This window comes from Electrophorus electricus, chromosome 18 (genome assembly GCF_013358815.1).
Source record: "Electrophorus electricus isolate fEleEle1 chromosome 18, fEleEle1.pri, whole genome shotgun sequence".
Taxonomy (NCBI): Eukaryota; Metazoa; Chordata; class Actinopteri; order Gymnotiformes; family Gymnotidae; genus Electrophorus; species Electrophorus electricus.
The window spans coordinates 9,561,600-9,579,039 of NC_049552.1; the positions used below are offsets into that span (position 1 = coordinate 9,561,600).

General features: G+C 39.8%; 2 protein-coding genes across 6 annotated transcripts; both read right to left on the reverse strand.

The window, feature by feature from the left end:
- Nucleotides 1-237: 237 nt before the first annotated feature.
- On the reverse strand, nucleotides 238-8,837 carry si:dkey-127k13.1 (PWWP domain-containing DNA repair factor 3A). Of its 2 annotated transcripts, none has more exons than XM_027020883.2 (13): nucleotides 8,712-8,837; nucleotides 7,112-8,120; nucleotides 6,662-6,863; nucleotides 6,373-6,519; nucleotides 6,220-6,290; nucleotides 5,950-6,035; nucleotides 2,877-2,937; nucleotides 2,612-2,687; nucleotides 2,447-2,497; nucleotides 1,912-2,180; nucleotides 925-1,122; nucleotides 655-743; nucleotides 238-548 (listed from the first exon to the last, which is right to left on the reverse strand). In XM_027020883.2, the coding sequence occupies exons 2-13, from the start codon at nucleotides 7,973-7,975 to the stop codon at nucleotides 479-481; spliced, it is 2,184 nt and encodes a 727-aa protein (XP_026876684.2). In that variant the 5' UTR covers nucleotides 7,976-8,120; nucleotides 8,712-8,837; the 3' UTR covers nucleotides 238-478. The 2 variants fall into 2 exon arrangements, with proteins under 2 accessions (XP_026876684.2, XP_026876683.2); XM_027020882.2 differs by having other exon boundaries at nucleotides 8,695-8,837.
- A 2,824-nt stretch (nucleotides 8,838-11,661) lies between these two features.
- On the reverse strand, nucleotides 11,662-17,199 carry dapk3 (death-associated protein kinase 3). Of its 4 annotated transcripts, none has more exons than XM_027020907.2 (10): nucleotides 16,894-17,199; nucleotides 15,056-15,161; nucleotides 14,327-14,456; nucleotides 14,096-14,236; nucleotides 13,681-13,810; nucleotides 13,528-13,576; nucleotides 13,397-13,423; nucleotides 13,132-13,284; nucleotides 12,925-12,970; nucleotides 11,662-12,792 (listed from the first exon to the last, which is right to left on the reverse strand). In XM_027020907.2, exons 2-10 carry the CDS (start codon nucleotides 15,115-15,117, stop codon nucleotides 12,259-12,261), a joined length of 1,272 nt encoding a protein of 423 aa, XP_026876708.1. In that variant the 5' UTR covers nucleotides 15,118-15,161; nucleotides 16,894-17,199; the 3' UTR covers nucleotides 11,662-12,258. The 4 variants fall into 4 exon arrangements, with proteins under 4 accessions (XP_026876708.1, XP_035392395.1, XP_026876707.1 ...); XM_035536502.1 differs by adding an exon at nucleotides 16,362-16,445 and having other exon boundaries at nucleotides 14,096-14,456; nucleotides 15,056-15,153; nucleotides 16,894-16,933; XM_027020906.2 differs by having other exon boundaries at nucleotides 14,096-14,456.
- Nucleotides 17,200-17,440: the final 241 nt, after the last annotated feature.

Here is a 17,440-nt window from a genome sequence, read left to right on the forward strand (position 1 = left end):
TTTTTTTTTTAAATTATTATTATTATTATTTTTTTTTTTTACATTTATTTTTTTTTTTTAAATAATTTATCGGTTAACATTCCCCCTACCCTTTTGACTCGGTCATGTAACCAAAAATATTTTCAGTCCTTTAGAAGACCCTTCTGAAGGGGGAAGGGACAAAAAAAAGACTTGTCTGCTTGAAGTGGAAGGCAGTTAGTAACAACCAATAAAATAACCACTAAAAGATACTGTAAAAAGAGTTAATGACTGACAAATTAAAAGCCATTGTTTTATTAAAAATAGTTTTTCACATTTATGACAAAGCAGATCAGCTGAGTCACATGCCTTTGATTTTTAATATATAAATGCAGTATTAAATGTAGAGGTGGGGGGGGATTAATGTAGATGGAGAGCAATTTCTTCTGCAAAACAAAGAAATGGCCATAGATGCTCAGGTGAGTTCAGGAAAGCAGCCGTTTTCCTGGTAACCGTGTTCTCATGGTGATGGCCCTGCTGCCTTCAGCTTCAACTGCTGCTCAATCCTCATGTCAAACTCTTGCCGTTCTCTACAGAGCATAGAGAAAAGCAGATTTACACAAGAACGATGAAATTCAAGATAAAATCGACTAAAATAGAAGGGCTTTCAAAAGTGCACCTCAAGCCCCAACCCACCTGTTGCTATGGCACGGTCCTCGACGGTACTTAGCCTCAGCCTCATCAACGGAGAGGTGATCTACACCAGCAATGGCATAGGTAAGAGCCTGGGAGTGTTAGAGGAAGCAGAGCATGCTGAATACTCACAACAGACTGGGTACTTTTGTGGAAAACAAATATCAAAATGGATGTCATTTGCTGCTCAGCTGCTGTTTGCTGCAGTACCACAGTTGTATGTCAGGCCTGCCTGCAACCATCAAGCCTAGTACTGCCAAAACAATGACTCACCTCCGGCAGGAGCACATCCAGGATGAAGCGGATGCGATCTGTGTTTCCCAGCTCACGGCTTGTGGCACACAGCTTCTGCAGGTAGCGAAAGACCTTATCTACCTGCTCCTCGTCCTCCAGGTAGACGTCCACCACAGAACGGCTGGAGCTGTCCAAAGCCTGGCGCCACTTGGAAGGCTCCTGTCCACTGATCACTGCCTGCAGAGGCCAGTATTTTATTAATTCACCCAGACAGAGGTTTTTTCCTTCAATAAGTGACCATAAAACAATGTTGTACAGTAAACAACCCCTTTAGTTCAGTGATTTTCTAAACAGATTGACTGAAGAGAATGTCTTCTGCATGAACATTTTGAGCTTGAGAGCACCTAAGTACATTTCTGTATTTCTCCAATAACTATAAACCGCAATATTCATCAGAAAAGGCAAAGTGTACCATTAAACATAACTGCAGAATAGAAATGTTTGTTGTCTGAAAACATCTTGGCCAACACTGTGGTTTTTAATTTCAGCTAAGCTGACAGCCTTGCTCCTCTCAACCTTATCTGATAACACTTGGGTCCAAATTTTTTTTTGCTTCACAAACTAAAATAGGTGTACCCTATAGTATATTTTACATTGAAATCTGTTTCTAGAATTTTTCTATCGTGTGTGGTTTTTGACAGAACTGGGCAATTATATTTACATTAATTATACTTATTCACAAAGGCTTATATTACACTTAAAATATGTACATATACTTGTATGTACAATGTATGATTTATGCCACTTCAGTCTCCAGCCTGCCAATATCTTTTCCTTGGTACTGTTTTTCCATAGTATACAAAAATACAATAAACAGGTATTTTTGCAGGAAGCAAACTCACTGTTGACCAGTATAATCAAAGGCCCAGCTAGGTTTGAGGTGAGCAAACACAGCCTGCCTGATCTGCTCTGCATGGTACTTATGTTAAAAAAACTGATTCCTAAACAGGTTTTAATTTGTCATACCAACAAACGATTCTCCACGCCACGTTTCTTAACGATGAAGTCCACTAGCCTCTCGTTGGCACGGTTCCGTGCAGCCAGGGTGCGATCTGGCAGCACCTTCTTTGAGTGGAGCTCTTCCTGCTTGCTTTGGCAGGAAGAGCAGGAAGAAGCTTCCCTGGTATCGCCTGCACCATCAACTTCGCCCTTGCCCTGCTCACTTAGCAGTTCCTGGCTAGGGAACGTCAACTCAGATGAAGACACCTTAGGATATTTGTTCCTCACTGGGCAACCTGCCAAACAGAGCCCAACAACAGCCAATAGCTGTCATGTGTCACCAGTTTGAGTCAGCTGTTCTTTAAAAATAGATGCATTTCACACTGTGTATTACTTTAACTTTGAGAAATTAAACTGAGAGCATTAGTCTAAGAGCAATAACAGTGCTGACAATTATATAGTCAATTTAAAATCTACCGAATTGTTCCCCAAGACTGGCCATAACAATAACCATGCAAAATACAGTTTTTGTCTTACATTGGCTACAGAATGGAGAACTTACTGATATCATCATCAAAGTATTCAATGAAGGAGCCAACAAAAGAACCACATCCTACAAATTGAAACAGAAAACACATTCCAGTTTGACAGCATTCAGTGCATGAGTAGGTCTCAGAGCCCATTCCTAGTTCTAATTGGCACACTGAAAGGTGCAGGAGGGGGATACCAATGCGAATTCTGTAATCCGATATGAGATCCAGACACCAGGTAATGATATCGCCATACTTCTCTTTGGCCAAGTCCTATCAGAGACCCAAAAGACAGACAGACAGACAGAGACACACACACAGACACACACCTTTACTGAGATCTATCAACAAGCTGCTAACAGCAAACAAAAAACTAAAGAACTGAGGTGATTTTTTAACTGAATCTTTAATCTCAATCTTTAAGAAACCAAATCACCCAAAATGACTCTAAACCAGCCTTACCAGAAAAAGCTCTGAGTCGTCACAGTCAAATGGCTTCAAGGTTCTCAAGGACACAGAAAAGCTTAAGTAAGGGAAAAAAGAGGATTCATTTTATTAATGAGTCCACACACAAACCAAAAAACACAAGCAACACCAATGAGGTTCTCTTTGGCTTTCTTATTAACAATGAACTCCTAAAACACATTTTCTGAAATAAATGCTATTTTTTTAAAACCTGAAATACAAATCCAAAAACTCAAATTTGTTTTACTCAAAAGTATTTCTGCCTAGCAGAAGCAAGCAATTTATTGAAATATTCCTCAACTTTGCCCATAATGCAGGTTTGGCCATAACGAAAATGCCTTCAAACAATCAGAGCACCTTAAACAATACTTGGAAATGTCCTTTTGTCAGATATTTATATGGTATAGTGAAGTACAATTATAAAGTTGTTGTGTGGTTTTTTTTTACTTTTTATTGACAAATACATCCAGTTTAAGCAATGAATTAAAATGTTTACAGTGTGGACCCTTCTTTTTAAAGACTTCTACAATTCATCTCGGCATGCTGGAAATCAGCTTCTGGGCAAAATCTTGACTGATGGCAACCCATTCTTGCCTGATCAGTGCTTGGAGTTGATCACAGTTTCTGTGTTTTTGTTTGTCCACCCTCTTTTTGAGGATTAGGCAAAATTTTGAGCAAACACACTCCCTTGCTCAGAAATGGCAGAACGCAGGTGTGAGTGCATCTGCATGCACAGTGAGGCGAAGGCTTTTGGAGAATGACTTGGTGTCAAGAAGGGCAGCAAAGAAGCCACTTCTCTCCAAGAAAAACATCAAGGACAGACTGACAGCCTGAAGTATAGGGATAGGACTACAGAGGACTGGGGTAAAATTATTTTCTCTGATGAAGCCCCCTTCAGACTGTTTGGGACATCTGGACAAATGATTGTCCAGAAAAGAAAAGGTGAGCACTACCATGAGTGCCGTGTCATGCCAACAGTGAGGCACATTCATGTGTGGGGTTGCTTCTCATCTAAGGGAGTGGCTTTGCTCAAAATTCTACCTAAGAACACTGCCATGAATAAGGAATGGCATCAAAACATCCTCCAAGAGCAACTTCTCCCAACGATCCAGTAGCAATTTGGTGATGAACAATGCTTTTTCCAGCATGACGGAGTACGTCACAAGGCAAAAGTGATAACCAAGTGGCTCGGTGAAAAAAATTTGAAAATTTTGGGTCCATGGCCAGGAAACTCCCCAGATCTCAATCCCATTGAGAACCTGTGATCAATCCTCAAAAAGGGTGGACAAACAAACACAGAAACTGTGATCAACTCCAAGCACTGATCAGGCAAGAATGGGTTGCCATCAGTCAAGAGTTTGCCCAGAAGCAGATTTCCAGCCTGCCAATTACAGAAGTCTTAAAAAAGAAGGCTCAACGCTGTAAATATTAAGTCTTTGCTTAAACTGGATGTATTTGTCAATAAAAAGTTTAAAAACGTATGAAACGCTTATAATTGTACTTCACTATACCATATAAACTTCTGACAAAAGGATCTAAAAAAACTGAGGCAGTAAATTTTGAAAACAAAAATGTGTCAGTCTCAAAACTTTTAGCCACGACTGTATAATTCTCTTAAAATCACAAATGATGAAAATCACTTTTTATATGATGGGGTACCAAGAAAACAAAGTGTCTTGCTAAGGCCTTGGGCAGTTAAATATCTTATCAGTTAATATCTTTTTCCACTGATATTCCATCAGTTGGTGTTTGAATGGTGGTGGCAAGCACTAACATATTGGTCAAAAATCTCTCATAGGTGTGAAAGGCCATAGAATGTGAGATTTACATTATTTTTATTTTTATGTTTATCAAACCATTCAGTGATCCCTCATGCCCACTGGATTGGGATATTCAAATCAGGACATAAATGTTTCATTATACGATAAGGGAGATCAGTCAGAATAACTTTGTATTCATTTGTGATATTTCCCTCTAAGGAGACAAGTGGACTCAAACCATGCCAGCAAAGTGCCTCTACAGCATAACTGAAGCCCAACAAGGCTCAATCATTCAGGCCTGTACTGTTTTTTTTTTGTTTGTTTTTTTGGTGTACACCACACATGCAGTCGCTCAACTATCAAGAATATGGCAAAGGATGATTCATCTGGATCAATCACCTTTTTTTTGCATCTCTGTACAGCAGTGCCTATGGATTTGCACCACTGAACTTTCAAAAGTAACCCAGCATTGCTCTTAGTATTGTTTATATTGTAAAGTGGTACAGAATCATGTGACTTTTGGCCCCATACATCATGTACTAGGTACATCTCTACTACGTACATCTCCCTTTTTCATTTTTGACATTCTGACTATCCAATCATCCTTTTTGTTTGTTCATTTTCCTAGGCTTTGTGGGTTTTTTGTATTTCTGTTCAAATTTTTTCACATCAAAGACATTGATTCAAAACTCACTATTGAATGTACACACTCCATGATTTTGCCACAATATCCAACCCTACTTACTGATGTCTTTCTCATAATTGGTGATTGTACTTTAGTCAGTGTTCCTACTGAAACACTAGCCATGGTGAACCTGCAACAAAACCACTTAGATATTTTGCTCTTTCTGTTTTGATCTAAAATCAAGGGCAACTGGGTCTGCTGAGCATTTTTAAATATGGAATGATTTTTCATACAGTATACGTGTCTGGAAACATCTGCATTTCTTGTTTCACTAAGTTTATTCAGGTTTTTCCTCACACCCACGTGTTTGGATTCAAACAGCATTACTGCTTTGTCATTGGTTGATTACACCTTTAGAACTATGTGTTACTAAATAATCTTGTCAATATTTAAAGCATTAAAATTATTTGCGGTTCACTGTAGTGGCCGGAATTTTGTCCTAAACTGTAGTGTTTTCTTTATGATAACATAAGGTTAATTATGCTTGGTGATAAAACATGTTTGTGGTTATACAAAAAGAGTTTACAAGATCTGCAAACCGAAAAAGGTCTAGCTGCAGTCAAGGCATCAGGACATGCATGACAGAAATGAGAAAAAAACTGCAAAAAGCTAACAAGACTCTTACCCCTTTTTAACTGTCTTCTTATCTAAGAGAAGTCCATCAATGAACACGATACTGGCTTTTTTGTTCTTGTGGTTTACACTTTTAACCTGCAGAAGAATATTACTCAAATGCCTTTTTCAAAATAAAAATATACATTTCTCAGGAACAGACTTAATATCCAGCTGGCACAGATAGCATAAATGCCACGAGCCTGGCACTTGTCCTGGCTCAAGGACTACAATAAATTCGACATTCTTAAAATATAATTTGTGTGGGACAGCGATTACTTACCATGGCTGGCCAGAATGGGTACTTCCTCAGTTTACACCACACCAACAGTCCTTCTCTAATTAATGAAGACTCTGGAATATAATCAAGACAGAACACATAATGACAGCAATATATATCCACTTATGTTTATCTATACATCCCGAGATGACTCACTTTGACTGTTCTGCTGTAAGAAACTAGGCAGCTCCTCATCTTCCTCATCTTCTTCATCCTCCTGCAGGGAAAGGGAAGGCTCGAGGGGATAAGGCTCCTCCTCCTGCACACACAACTTAATGGACAGGTCGGAAGGCAGCGTCTGCTCTGCAAAGTCAGAACACAGTAAGACCAAGTTGCAGCATAAACCACTATTACGACACATCAAACATTTTGCCAAGCACTGGGGAGGCAAGTCCAGGATATGGAATGAGAAGCCAACAGAGTGAAACCTTCAGTTCCTTTGTACCTGGTTCATGGAGAGCAAAGTCTTGGAGCTCAAAACGTGGCCGGACGTGGCGAATTGCCTGGCTACCAGATGAATTCTGGGGTGGCTCTGCGTTCTTCCTGAGCCGTTTCACAAACAGTGCAGTGCACAACTCCTGCTGCTCCTTCTTCTTCCGCTGAGGTACAGACTTCTGTGGCACTTGAGGCTTCCGAGGTCTACCCCGCTTTTTAGGTAAAACATGACAGGCTTGACTAATTAGAACAAATATCACAGTAATGTGTTAAAGCAGAGACAAATACTATAATTGACACTCCACCACTAATACCAGTAACAGGCATACTACTCTGCTGGTGCTAAACTACCACTTTAATATCACCTTTGAACTTACAGACCAGAATATTTTTTTAATAACAAGTTAACAATGTCTTGTAAATGTAAACAATGGAAAAAGATTTCAGTTCTACACCACACCTTTACTGAACAAATCTTCAGCTCATTCTGATTGCCATTTATTGAAGTGCATTGTCCACTCTCTGTAATGCTGGGCAGGGTTGGAAGACAAGTGCTGCCCAACGGGGTGGAACCGAAGCAAAGACCGGCTCGGTGACGGCGCCCCTTCGGTGTGCATGGGTCCAGTGCAGAGAAACTGTGAGATGCAGATGGTTCCAGCTCAATGCTGGTACCTAGTGTAGAATGTGTGTGAATGGCAGCGCCAGTTTTCACAGGGACTTGGTCACCCACAGCACTTGATCTGTGTGCAAATGAACGTTTTACTTTGGCTTTTCTTTGGGGCATTTCCTTGGTCTCTGCTGAGTAACAGTCCACAGCTCTGGGGCAACTATCCAACTCAGTTGATTCCTCAGAATATTCTTCATTACACGTGTCAGATCTGGTACTTAAGATGACTACCTTCTGAGAAGGCTGATTTCTTTTACTCCAGCTTTCCTTCTGTCGTCTTTTTTTTGGCTTTATAAGACATGGAGCAGGTTGTCGAGGCACTAACATCTCATTGTCCTTTGCATTGGAAGAAACATTTCCATTTGTAGCTATTCTTTGAGTTCTGAGCTCTAAACTAATAGGTTGGGCCAAAAACACTTTAGGGTCAGCAAGGGTTTGCTGGCTGACAGGCTTTGTTACTTTTCCTCTTGTTTTTTTCTTTGGTGCAAGTTTGATTAGGCTGGCACCAGGGGAATCGTGAGGTTCAATGGGTGCTTTGGGGTTACCCTTAGTGGAAGTAGGCCGGTTCAATTCTGCTAGAACTTCAGCAATGATACGACAAGTTCTTTCAGGATTTTTTCGCAATCGTAAGGTGCGTTTGTCTTCCGATGAACTCATTCTTGCACATTCAAATATATAAGCGTTTTAGCAGGAACATTATTTCGTTCAAAATGTTGGACTAACAGAACCATTAAATGTATTTGACACAACATATAGCCATAAACTGTAATGACTCCACACAAAACATCATCTTCCGACAGCCCTGTCGAAAAACAGACGGGGTAAGAGAATGATATCCTACAGCCAAAAAAAATCGCGTTTTTAGATGCTTAGTGACAGCATAACTACAGTCGTAACGCTAGCTTGTGAGCGCACCCAAGATAGCTAACGGTAATGTTGTCAGTAAATGCCCTAAATATAGGTATTTTAATTGTTGACGTATTAAATATTAACCACGTTATATTAGACTGTTAGAGCTACATAAAAAGTACATGGTAACCAGTTAGCTAGCTAGCTAGCTAGTTACTCCATTAGCCAAGTAATCAACCTGGAACTTTACAGATAGCTGCTCATTTCAGTTGCACCACTAAACTACTGAAAATAATACTTTTCGCAACTTCCCGCCAGGTTCTACCACCGACAGCTACACAATTCCTAGATATCAAGTTCGTCTGCAAAATCAGCTAACGCTAGCTTAGATGTTTATATTAACATTTTCTAACTTATTGTAACCAGCTAGCTAGCGTTACCCTAGCTAAGTTAGGTTAGCCAGCTGTATTCTAACAAAGATATGCGTCCTATACAATCTCGTTCCACAAAGAGTGGTGTTCACGTACCTTAATAACTAACTTACGTTGCACATATAGCATACAATGGCGTTGTAACAAAGCATAGAACTGTATGTAACATAAACATGACGTCGCTCTTTAAATCTGCAGCTTTTACAGTACTTCGACTACCCAGCAGCACTTTAGGCCTCAAATTCCAAACTTCCGGTTTCAAGTGTTCTGATTATTTAAATAATAAACATAATTTGCATATGCAAATAGGTTGTACTATCGATCCCAGTTTACTGTCGACTCTATATTTTGTGGAACTGAAAATCGTAGTTTGAAAATCTGATCAATATAAACCATTCAACTGGCAAATGCTTAAGCTCGTTTACACAAATATGAGATTTTAATGCAGTTCTTAAAATATTAAAGATTACTTGAAAGGAAGAACTTTAGTCACTTAGCTAGTATGATCGAAAGCAAAGTACAAGCTTTGGAACTGGCAGTGGTGTGTGCATGGAAATAGGAGGAGTAACTTATAAGTGCAACTTTTACAAATTCTACAATATAAATGCATGCTTTTAAAGTTTTATTTCTAATATACAAAAGAAAAAGCAAAATGGTCATATTCTACTAAAATATGGCACACACAGTGCTCTAATCCCCCCCCCCCCCCCATTATATGCTAATATAATAGCAACATCACAACACTTTAGAAATTCACTGTATATAAAAAGTCAGAGTGAAGACATGATGAAATGAATTATATCCAGGGAGTTGAACGAACAAAAGATCATACTGTCGTCAAGATAAATCACTCTGCAATCACTCCTCAAGCTCACAATTCTCTCCGAGAGGAGACAAACAAAGGCACCAGGGAGACGGGGGTGGGTTACTTTGTGGAACGTCAGCTCAATTATGCAATATATCGACTTTTTGGTCACTTACAATTGCTTATTCAGGTGTTTAGTCCTTGATTCACATGCTTTCGTTTGACTCTCTGCTGCCATCTGCTGGCTCCTTGTAGCGTCATTTAGAGCTGAACACGAATTTAACAGATGTTGTCCACTAGTCAGGTTCATCCGTAATACTTAAATCTGAGCTAAACAAAAACACAGTATAAAAACAAACAATAAAAACAAACAATAAGTGATGACGGTACGTGTTAAGAGCATATGATCATGTTTATAGCTACATCACTATACATACTATATATACTATACTATATAGTCGAAAGAAACTACTAGTCACATACATATTGACTATAATTAATGTCTGTGGAAGACTATCCATAGAAATTACATTAGTGTCAGTATAACAGTATAACAGTACTACATCTGTTAATAGTACTTAAACATACAAATCTTATTAATTTCCATGTCTACTATGGTAGACTGATCACTATCTTCAGTGGCTGAAATTGATACATTCATTAAAATAAATAAAACGCCTAATGAAAATATATATCAGGGTGAAAAGTAGATATTTTATCTCAAAATGTAGTTGACATTCTTAGGACAGACTTGAGGAAAACTCACTGAAAATGTCCTTAAAGTAAAACACTAATATCCTGTGACTTTCTACCACTGCTATTTTTATACTTCAAAACTTCATGTTAAAGTACTTCATCAAGGCAGAACATTTCCTAAAAGACTATTTCTAAGATAATCTTATTTCCCTTTTTTGCTGGAGTGTTTTCACTCAAAATACACTGGACTGTTCCAGCAAATGGGACAGAACTGTGTTTGTACGCAGACAAATGTCTGACTCTGCTTACCGTCATACAGGGCTCACTCAAAGGCCAGCCTCTCTTCCTCACTCCTGTAGATAGAGACTTCATTATTTCAGGCTGTTAGGTTTTCCTTTAACATGGCCCATGATCAGACCAAAAACAAAGCAGTAGAATCTTTACTTTGTCATTACAGCATAAATACAGGAACCCCATCATTGTAACAGAATGGAACCACTTCTGTAGGGCACGTGCTAAGGGCAAGTGTGTTCACCTGCTCATGCAGGGTGTCCGTGAGTGACATATTGGTTTGCTGCAGGGTTTGCATGATTTTATCCAGCTCCTGCTGTAGTCTGCTCTGGTTGTGCATGCTCCTCTCCTTCTCTCTCACTACCTTTTCTCCCTCCATCTTCTCCACCAAGGCTTGGTGGGCTGCTTGGCAGTGCTCCACACTGGTCTTGGGGGGCCAGCTGGCCCACACCACAATCACTAAGAGAGACACCATGGACCAAAGAGTGAGCAGAGCCACAATCCAGCTATAGGTGCTTCCAGATGACTTGGCTCTGGTCATTGCTGAATCTTTGAGGGACTGAGAGTTGAGGTATCATTTTGGTCTGCCTCCACCGCACTGTCTGGGTTGCTTTCCCCCTCTGTGGGAGTGGAATAGGGGCATGTCTGATGGTGTTATAATTGGGGCTGAAGTGCATGCACACACACACTCCAATAGATGCTACAGTTTTGAGTTTTAGAGTCAACACAAGCCCCTAGAGTGGCACTATTGGCCAAATGTTTATTTCAGGGTGGTGCCACCTCATGGACTTGTTTATTTTACAATACTCTGGCCATTTTTGGGGTCCTCCCCTCTTCTGTCTTTACATGTACATGCATGTGTGGCTGTTGATTCTTAGTGGCCCCAAAAAACTTAAGACCTTAATGACTGAAACAGTTGTTCTTCAGGGATGAAACTGATGTGATGGGAGCAATGTGTTGATGCATGAGATATCTATCAACTCAAACAATGTAAAAACATCTTGGAGTTCTCTGTTTACTTTAATGTACATTTGTTCTAGCATTATATATATATATATATATAAACAGAAAAGAATATAAATATTATAAAGAACAAAAATATGTAAATGACAAAATGAGTTTTAAAACAGTCAAGAAAACCTTGTAAGACTTGGGAATCAGTACAGGTAATCCATATACATAGTATTGGCACCATTCTTTGCAGAAAATCTCATGCGTGACATGAGTGTGTGACATGAACAGTTCTGATATACGCATAATAGCTAAATGTATTATTATTGCACCTTAAAAATACTTTATTAGTTATATACACTATTAGTGTTTTACAGAATTACTATTATATGGTACTTGATAAGTATGTAGGTAGATATTATCTGTTTAAAGTATTAAAGGTATAAATGAAAACCTATATTACACAATAGAAGCAGCAAACAAGCTTTTGATACACCATGGAGCCAGAGATTCTCACTTCTACATCACAGAGAACCCTGATCATCAGTGGGCTATGTGGCAACATTAATAGTCTGTGGTTTAACCATAGTCAATAGTCTGAGGTTTAACCATAAAAAAAATGATTTGTAGGCCCAATAGCTAAAGCACAATGATGGTAGCCATTTGGTAATTGGACCCATGTGGGCATATTTACATATATGTGCATAATTTAAATATACATGTGCATACATTAGGCTCTAATTTCAACCAGCATGCTCCCAAATGGCCTGACTTACATGCACCTTAAGATTGATGAGTTACCCTTGTGGCTGCTACCACAGTGAGAGATGTTATGGACTAAATACAGCTGCCTGATGTTTCTGGTTCTGTTCGGGTTATAGGCCATGCTGCCTGTGTAAAATCTCACATGGGCCAACTCAGGCCAGGCCCGTGCTGTGGCTCTCGCGGCCGGCTGTGACGGATCGCACAAGCTCCTCCACCCAGTGCATCTCAGTAGACACTTGCTCAGCCAATGCCTCGTAGCGGTTCTCCAGGCGGCCCAGCTTGCGCTTGAGTGAGTTGGCAGCCAGCGTGGCGACCCGGGTCTCTTCCTGGTTGTGACGGCGCTGAGCCTGAGTGCGCTGTAGTTCAGCTCTCACACGGCCCAGCTCCATGGCCACGCTCTGGTTCTCCTCCTGATACCAGCCCTCCTTCTCCTCATAGATGGAGAGAAGCGCTGCAATGTCATCACGGCACGCTCGCTGGTTCTGCTCCAGCTGCCGCAAACCTTCTTCAGCTGCTGCAATCTCCTCCAGCACACGGGAGAAGCGCTCAAAGTTGATGTAGGTGTTGTTGGGTGGCATGCTGGAGTGAGACTTGATGGTGTACTCTTTCAGACGTGTGGTCTTCAGCCGTCTGCGCTCGGGCCGCCGCCCACTGTCCTCCTGACGTACGTTACGCCGCTTTATCACCTGAAAAGGGCAGTGTGAGCAGAGTGAGAGTGAGTGAGAGAGAGACAGAGAGAGAGACAGACAAGTGGGTATATGTGCAAAGTGACAAAAGCCATTATTGGGAAGAGTGAGAGCTAAGTGTGACATTCCTACCTTGATCCAGGGATGCTCCAAGCTGTCTTCAATAGTCATTCTCTTCCTGGAGGAAATAAAAATGACAGTCAAGAAAAATACACAAATGAAGGAATATAAACATTCAATCTTAAATCAAATATGTTCAAAAAGAATTCATTGGCAAATGCTTGGGGACACAGCATTTGCCATTCAAACATTATTCACAGTGAAAGAGCAAGAGCTCACTTGGGATCCTTGACCAAGAGCCTACGGATGAAATCCTTGGCCAGCTCACTTGTGTTGCTGAAGTACTCCTCATCAAAGTCATAGTTGACAGCTGAGATGTTGGTCAGTGTTTCTTGTTTAGTTTCTCCAAGAAATGGAGAAGCTCCACTTAACCTGCAGGACATAATTACTGATTACAGCTCGCAGTGCACCCACTGTGACTTCCACAGAGAAGGACCAGTCAGAGATGTGTAGAAGTACTTGATAACAGTTTCGTGATACTTACAGTATGTAAGTAATAACTCCAATGCTCCTGAAGACAACAAAATGTTTAATTAGTTAAATCCTAAAAGTATTCTCGTATTACTGTATTACAAATCATAATTTCAAAACATAATAATGACAGACTATACTGACCACATGTCAGCTTCCAGGCCAAGGGGTTCATAATTCACTATTTCTGGGGCTGTTAAGGAGGTAGTGAAGAATACATCAAAATAACAACTATAAGGAACATGTAGTAATGCTGCATATATTGGAGTTTTTCCTTATTAATTCAAAAGTCCCTACCAACAAACTCCGGAGTTCCAAAAATATTTTTAAACTCGTTTCCTTCCTTTATCTGATGTGCAATGCCAAAGTCAATCAGCTTTATTCTGGGGTTAGGAACGTTCTTATCCAGAAGCATGATGTTCTCAGGCTGCAACACAAAACCGCACAGCAGTTTTAGACTAGTGTGCTTGACTCTAAAAAACTGAATAAGATGGATAATCAATTATACTGACACAATAAAGTTAAATGAAATGTCTGTTAAATGAAAACATATGATTTAAGTCTTAAGATATCAGAAACCAAAACAACGATCCTACATCAAAGGCCTCAGAAATCAAGAGGTGTTGTAAGAGTAGTATAATAAAAACACTTCCACACACAGGGATTCAAATAGAGAAGTGACATACTCAATTTCCAAGGCTGCATGCCTCACCTTCAAGTCAAAGTGTGCTATGTGTTTGGAGTGCAAGTAGTGAACCCCATCCAAGATCTGCTTGAGGAACTGTGTGGCCTCTTCCTCAGTCAGTGACTCCTTCTCTGCCAGGAAGTCAAAGAGCTCTCCTCCAGATACGAGCTCCAGGATGAGGATGACATCGGTCTTGTTTTCAAAGATGTCATGCAGTGTAATGATGTTGCTATGTTGGATCTCACGTAGGATGTTCACCTCTCGCTCGATCTCCTCGCGGCTCACACCCCGCCGGCTTGACGACAGTCGCCGCTTCTTGATGAACTTGGCAGCATATTCGACCCCAGTGCTCTTCTCTCTGCACTTACGCACGATGGCAAACTGGCCACTAAGAATCAACAGCCACACATGCATGTACATGTAAAGACCGAAGAGGGGAGGAGGTTAATAAAACCGCACATATAAAAACAGGTGCATTAAAAACAAGACAACAATCAAAGTTTATATGGGCAGGTTTTTTGTTTTATGTGTGACTGAGCTGGGAAAGCTGCAATCTGTAATCTCATCTGCCCCACAGCTGTCCTCTTACAGAAAGAGGAGAGAAAAGGCATTGTGAGGCGATGATGTCATGGTGCACAAACCTCCTCTTCCATATATAGGAAGGCAGACTGGCCAAGATACAGAGTGTAGATGACTCACTCTTCACGTTGGGGCAATTTAAATTCCAAATGCCTTTGAAAAGGCCTCATTCAAGGTAACATAAGCAATGTGTTTTTTATCAGGCCCCCATCAGCATAAATACACAAACATGTTAGTATAGCACCCGTAAAGGATTGGTTTGAAACCTACTGCAGTTTGTTATACCATGATGTGTTTAGGCAGCGATAAACCAAACAAAGGAAGAATAACATTTTTGACATATTCTTTTACAGAAGATAGCTCTACAGGCATACTACCTGTTATATTTACCCAACGAGCAGCTCTCACCTGCCCAGCTCCTCGCCCATTTCGTAGTACTTTTCTACATCCTCTTGTCTGAACCCAGCCATAATTCACTGACCTCAAAGTCAATCCACACTTGTATCCTGAAACACTAAAATAAAGGAGATACATGTTTGTATGTATGGAGGAGTTTCACCTCGATTAGAGTGTGTGATGTCTTTATGCCCTGCATACTAAATAATTGTATACACTTTTCCTGTGGCTGAGGGCATCAAGTCTAAGAATATCACTGTTTCACAGTATCATGGCATTATTTGACAATTTAAAACACATAAGCCAAGAGAGATCACATAATTAAAAGAGATCCATTCTTGATAAAATGTACTTATTCATTCCAAAACAGCTACTGTTTGGCCATTTTTTGGTAAAATATCCTCTGTGACCATGTGAATAGGTCTAGCTAAATGGAGCAAATAGCCTATAACTGGCATTTGGTTTGCATGGACTTAAGAGAACAGCATAGTCAGTAAACTATTTAAGAAGAAAATAACAGCTTTTCACTGTGTCACTGTGTAGTTTAAGACAATAGTTTTCAACCCTGACTGTGAATTTACGGTTTACTTACTTGTGATCAGTAATGCAATGTTCTTTATTAGGACAATAGCATGGTAAAGCTGTCAATACGCTAGAAGTGGCATGTGAGGTAGCAACAAGATTTTTTTTTTTTTTTTGTAGTGGATTACTCCAGCAAAAGTGTTTTCCAATGCAGTACGTGCAACTGCAAAATGAAGACTGCTCTAGTAAGATTTAAAGAAATGCAGAGGGAGTCAATCTCCAACCTATATTTATAGGAAGTCGCTGGATACAAAGAGGGTGAGACCCATTGGTGTAAGGAACACACACAAACAAGAATTAGTAAGTTAGATGATAATTAGAAGTAACATTGATTTTAATTGGTATTTTGAAAAATGAGGTCCAATCATATACCATGTCTTGTGCCGAGGATGCACTATTAACCAGTGTTTACAACCTAAACGCTGGCTAACAGAATCCAACAGCAAAACTGACATATATAAGTAGCATCAGTAATACCACAGCTAGACACAGCATGGGAATTTTAGATATTAAGGCTATTTAGTAAAACATTAAATGGATGAAGTCTTGATGATTCAAGACTGGCCTGGATAACTTTTAAAAAAGTTTGTAAGATGTACATGCTGTGATTCATATACACAACACTTATCCCAAACATTGGCTATTGGTACAATGCTTGCAAGAGTACTAATCTTCAGAAAAATCAGTACTGCAAAAATGACTTAAAAATTAAGTCGTAAAAATTAGTCTTACTTACGTCATGACCTACCATCAACCAGAGCCGACAAACAAAACCACAGACCACAGAAGATCTAATTTTTTTCCTAGCTGACTTTTGTTCCTATATTTACAATACAATAAACAACGATCACACAATCTACATTAAGATAAATGTTCAACCCCATAAGAGGTTCAAACTTCAATTGGGAAGCAGGAATGTGCTAACATTTATGAAAGTTGCACAAGAAACTAGCTATCTAATTTCTAGAAATCTTTGTAGCTAATTAGCTAACAAACAACATTACACAGACTAGCTGTGATACAGTAAGCTTACTAGTTGGCTACCCAAAAATACAGTTGCCTCGAAAAGCTTTTAACACATAGGTTACTTAGCTAGCTATCTTAGCTAGGATAGCGATGTTCGAAACTTCTAAGAACCGCCATTAGCTAGCTAGCTAGGTTCTTGGCATAAAATCGTCAAAAGAAACTTATTCAAGGAAACAGCTTGGACATTGATATAACTTTTTTCAAGAGACGTTTTCGGAAGTCGAATGGACAACGTTACTTACATTTTCTATAGGTCTCTCATTTCTCTGTCGACGCTTTTTTCCGGTTGCAGTCTTTTGGAATGACGTCATTGTGATTCCTCCGCAATGTGATTACGGAGCCGGTGTGGTGATGTACTCAGGAGACCAGATGTTGTGATTGAGTTATTAAAGATGATGCTTAAACTTGTTTTGTGAACATGTCTAATATGACAGTTTTATACCAGCGCTTGTTACATTGTAATATGTTCAGTAAAGTGCGAAAGGAATGATAAAAGGAAGGCCAGTTAGAAATGTCCGAGGATTCCACGTTAATGTTTATTTGTTGGGTCTTCCTGGTTTTGACAGAGAGTTTTGCATTTAAGAGAAAGGTAGCAGTAAGACCAGCAATTTTGAACAAAAATTCTTTAACTGCGTTTTACGTTGCTTTTAATGACGCTGAATTTTCTCATGATTGATAGGAATGTAAACCACATACAAAGACCTTTCTTTGGCAACGGAAGAAAACCAACCAATCAGAAACGTAACTGCGAAATGTGGGCAGGAAATCGTAACCAGCTGGAGGTTTAGG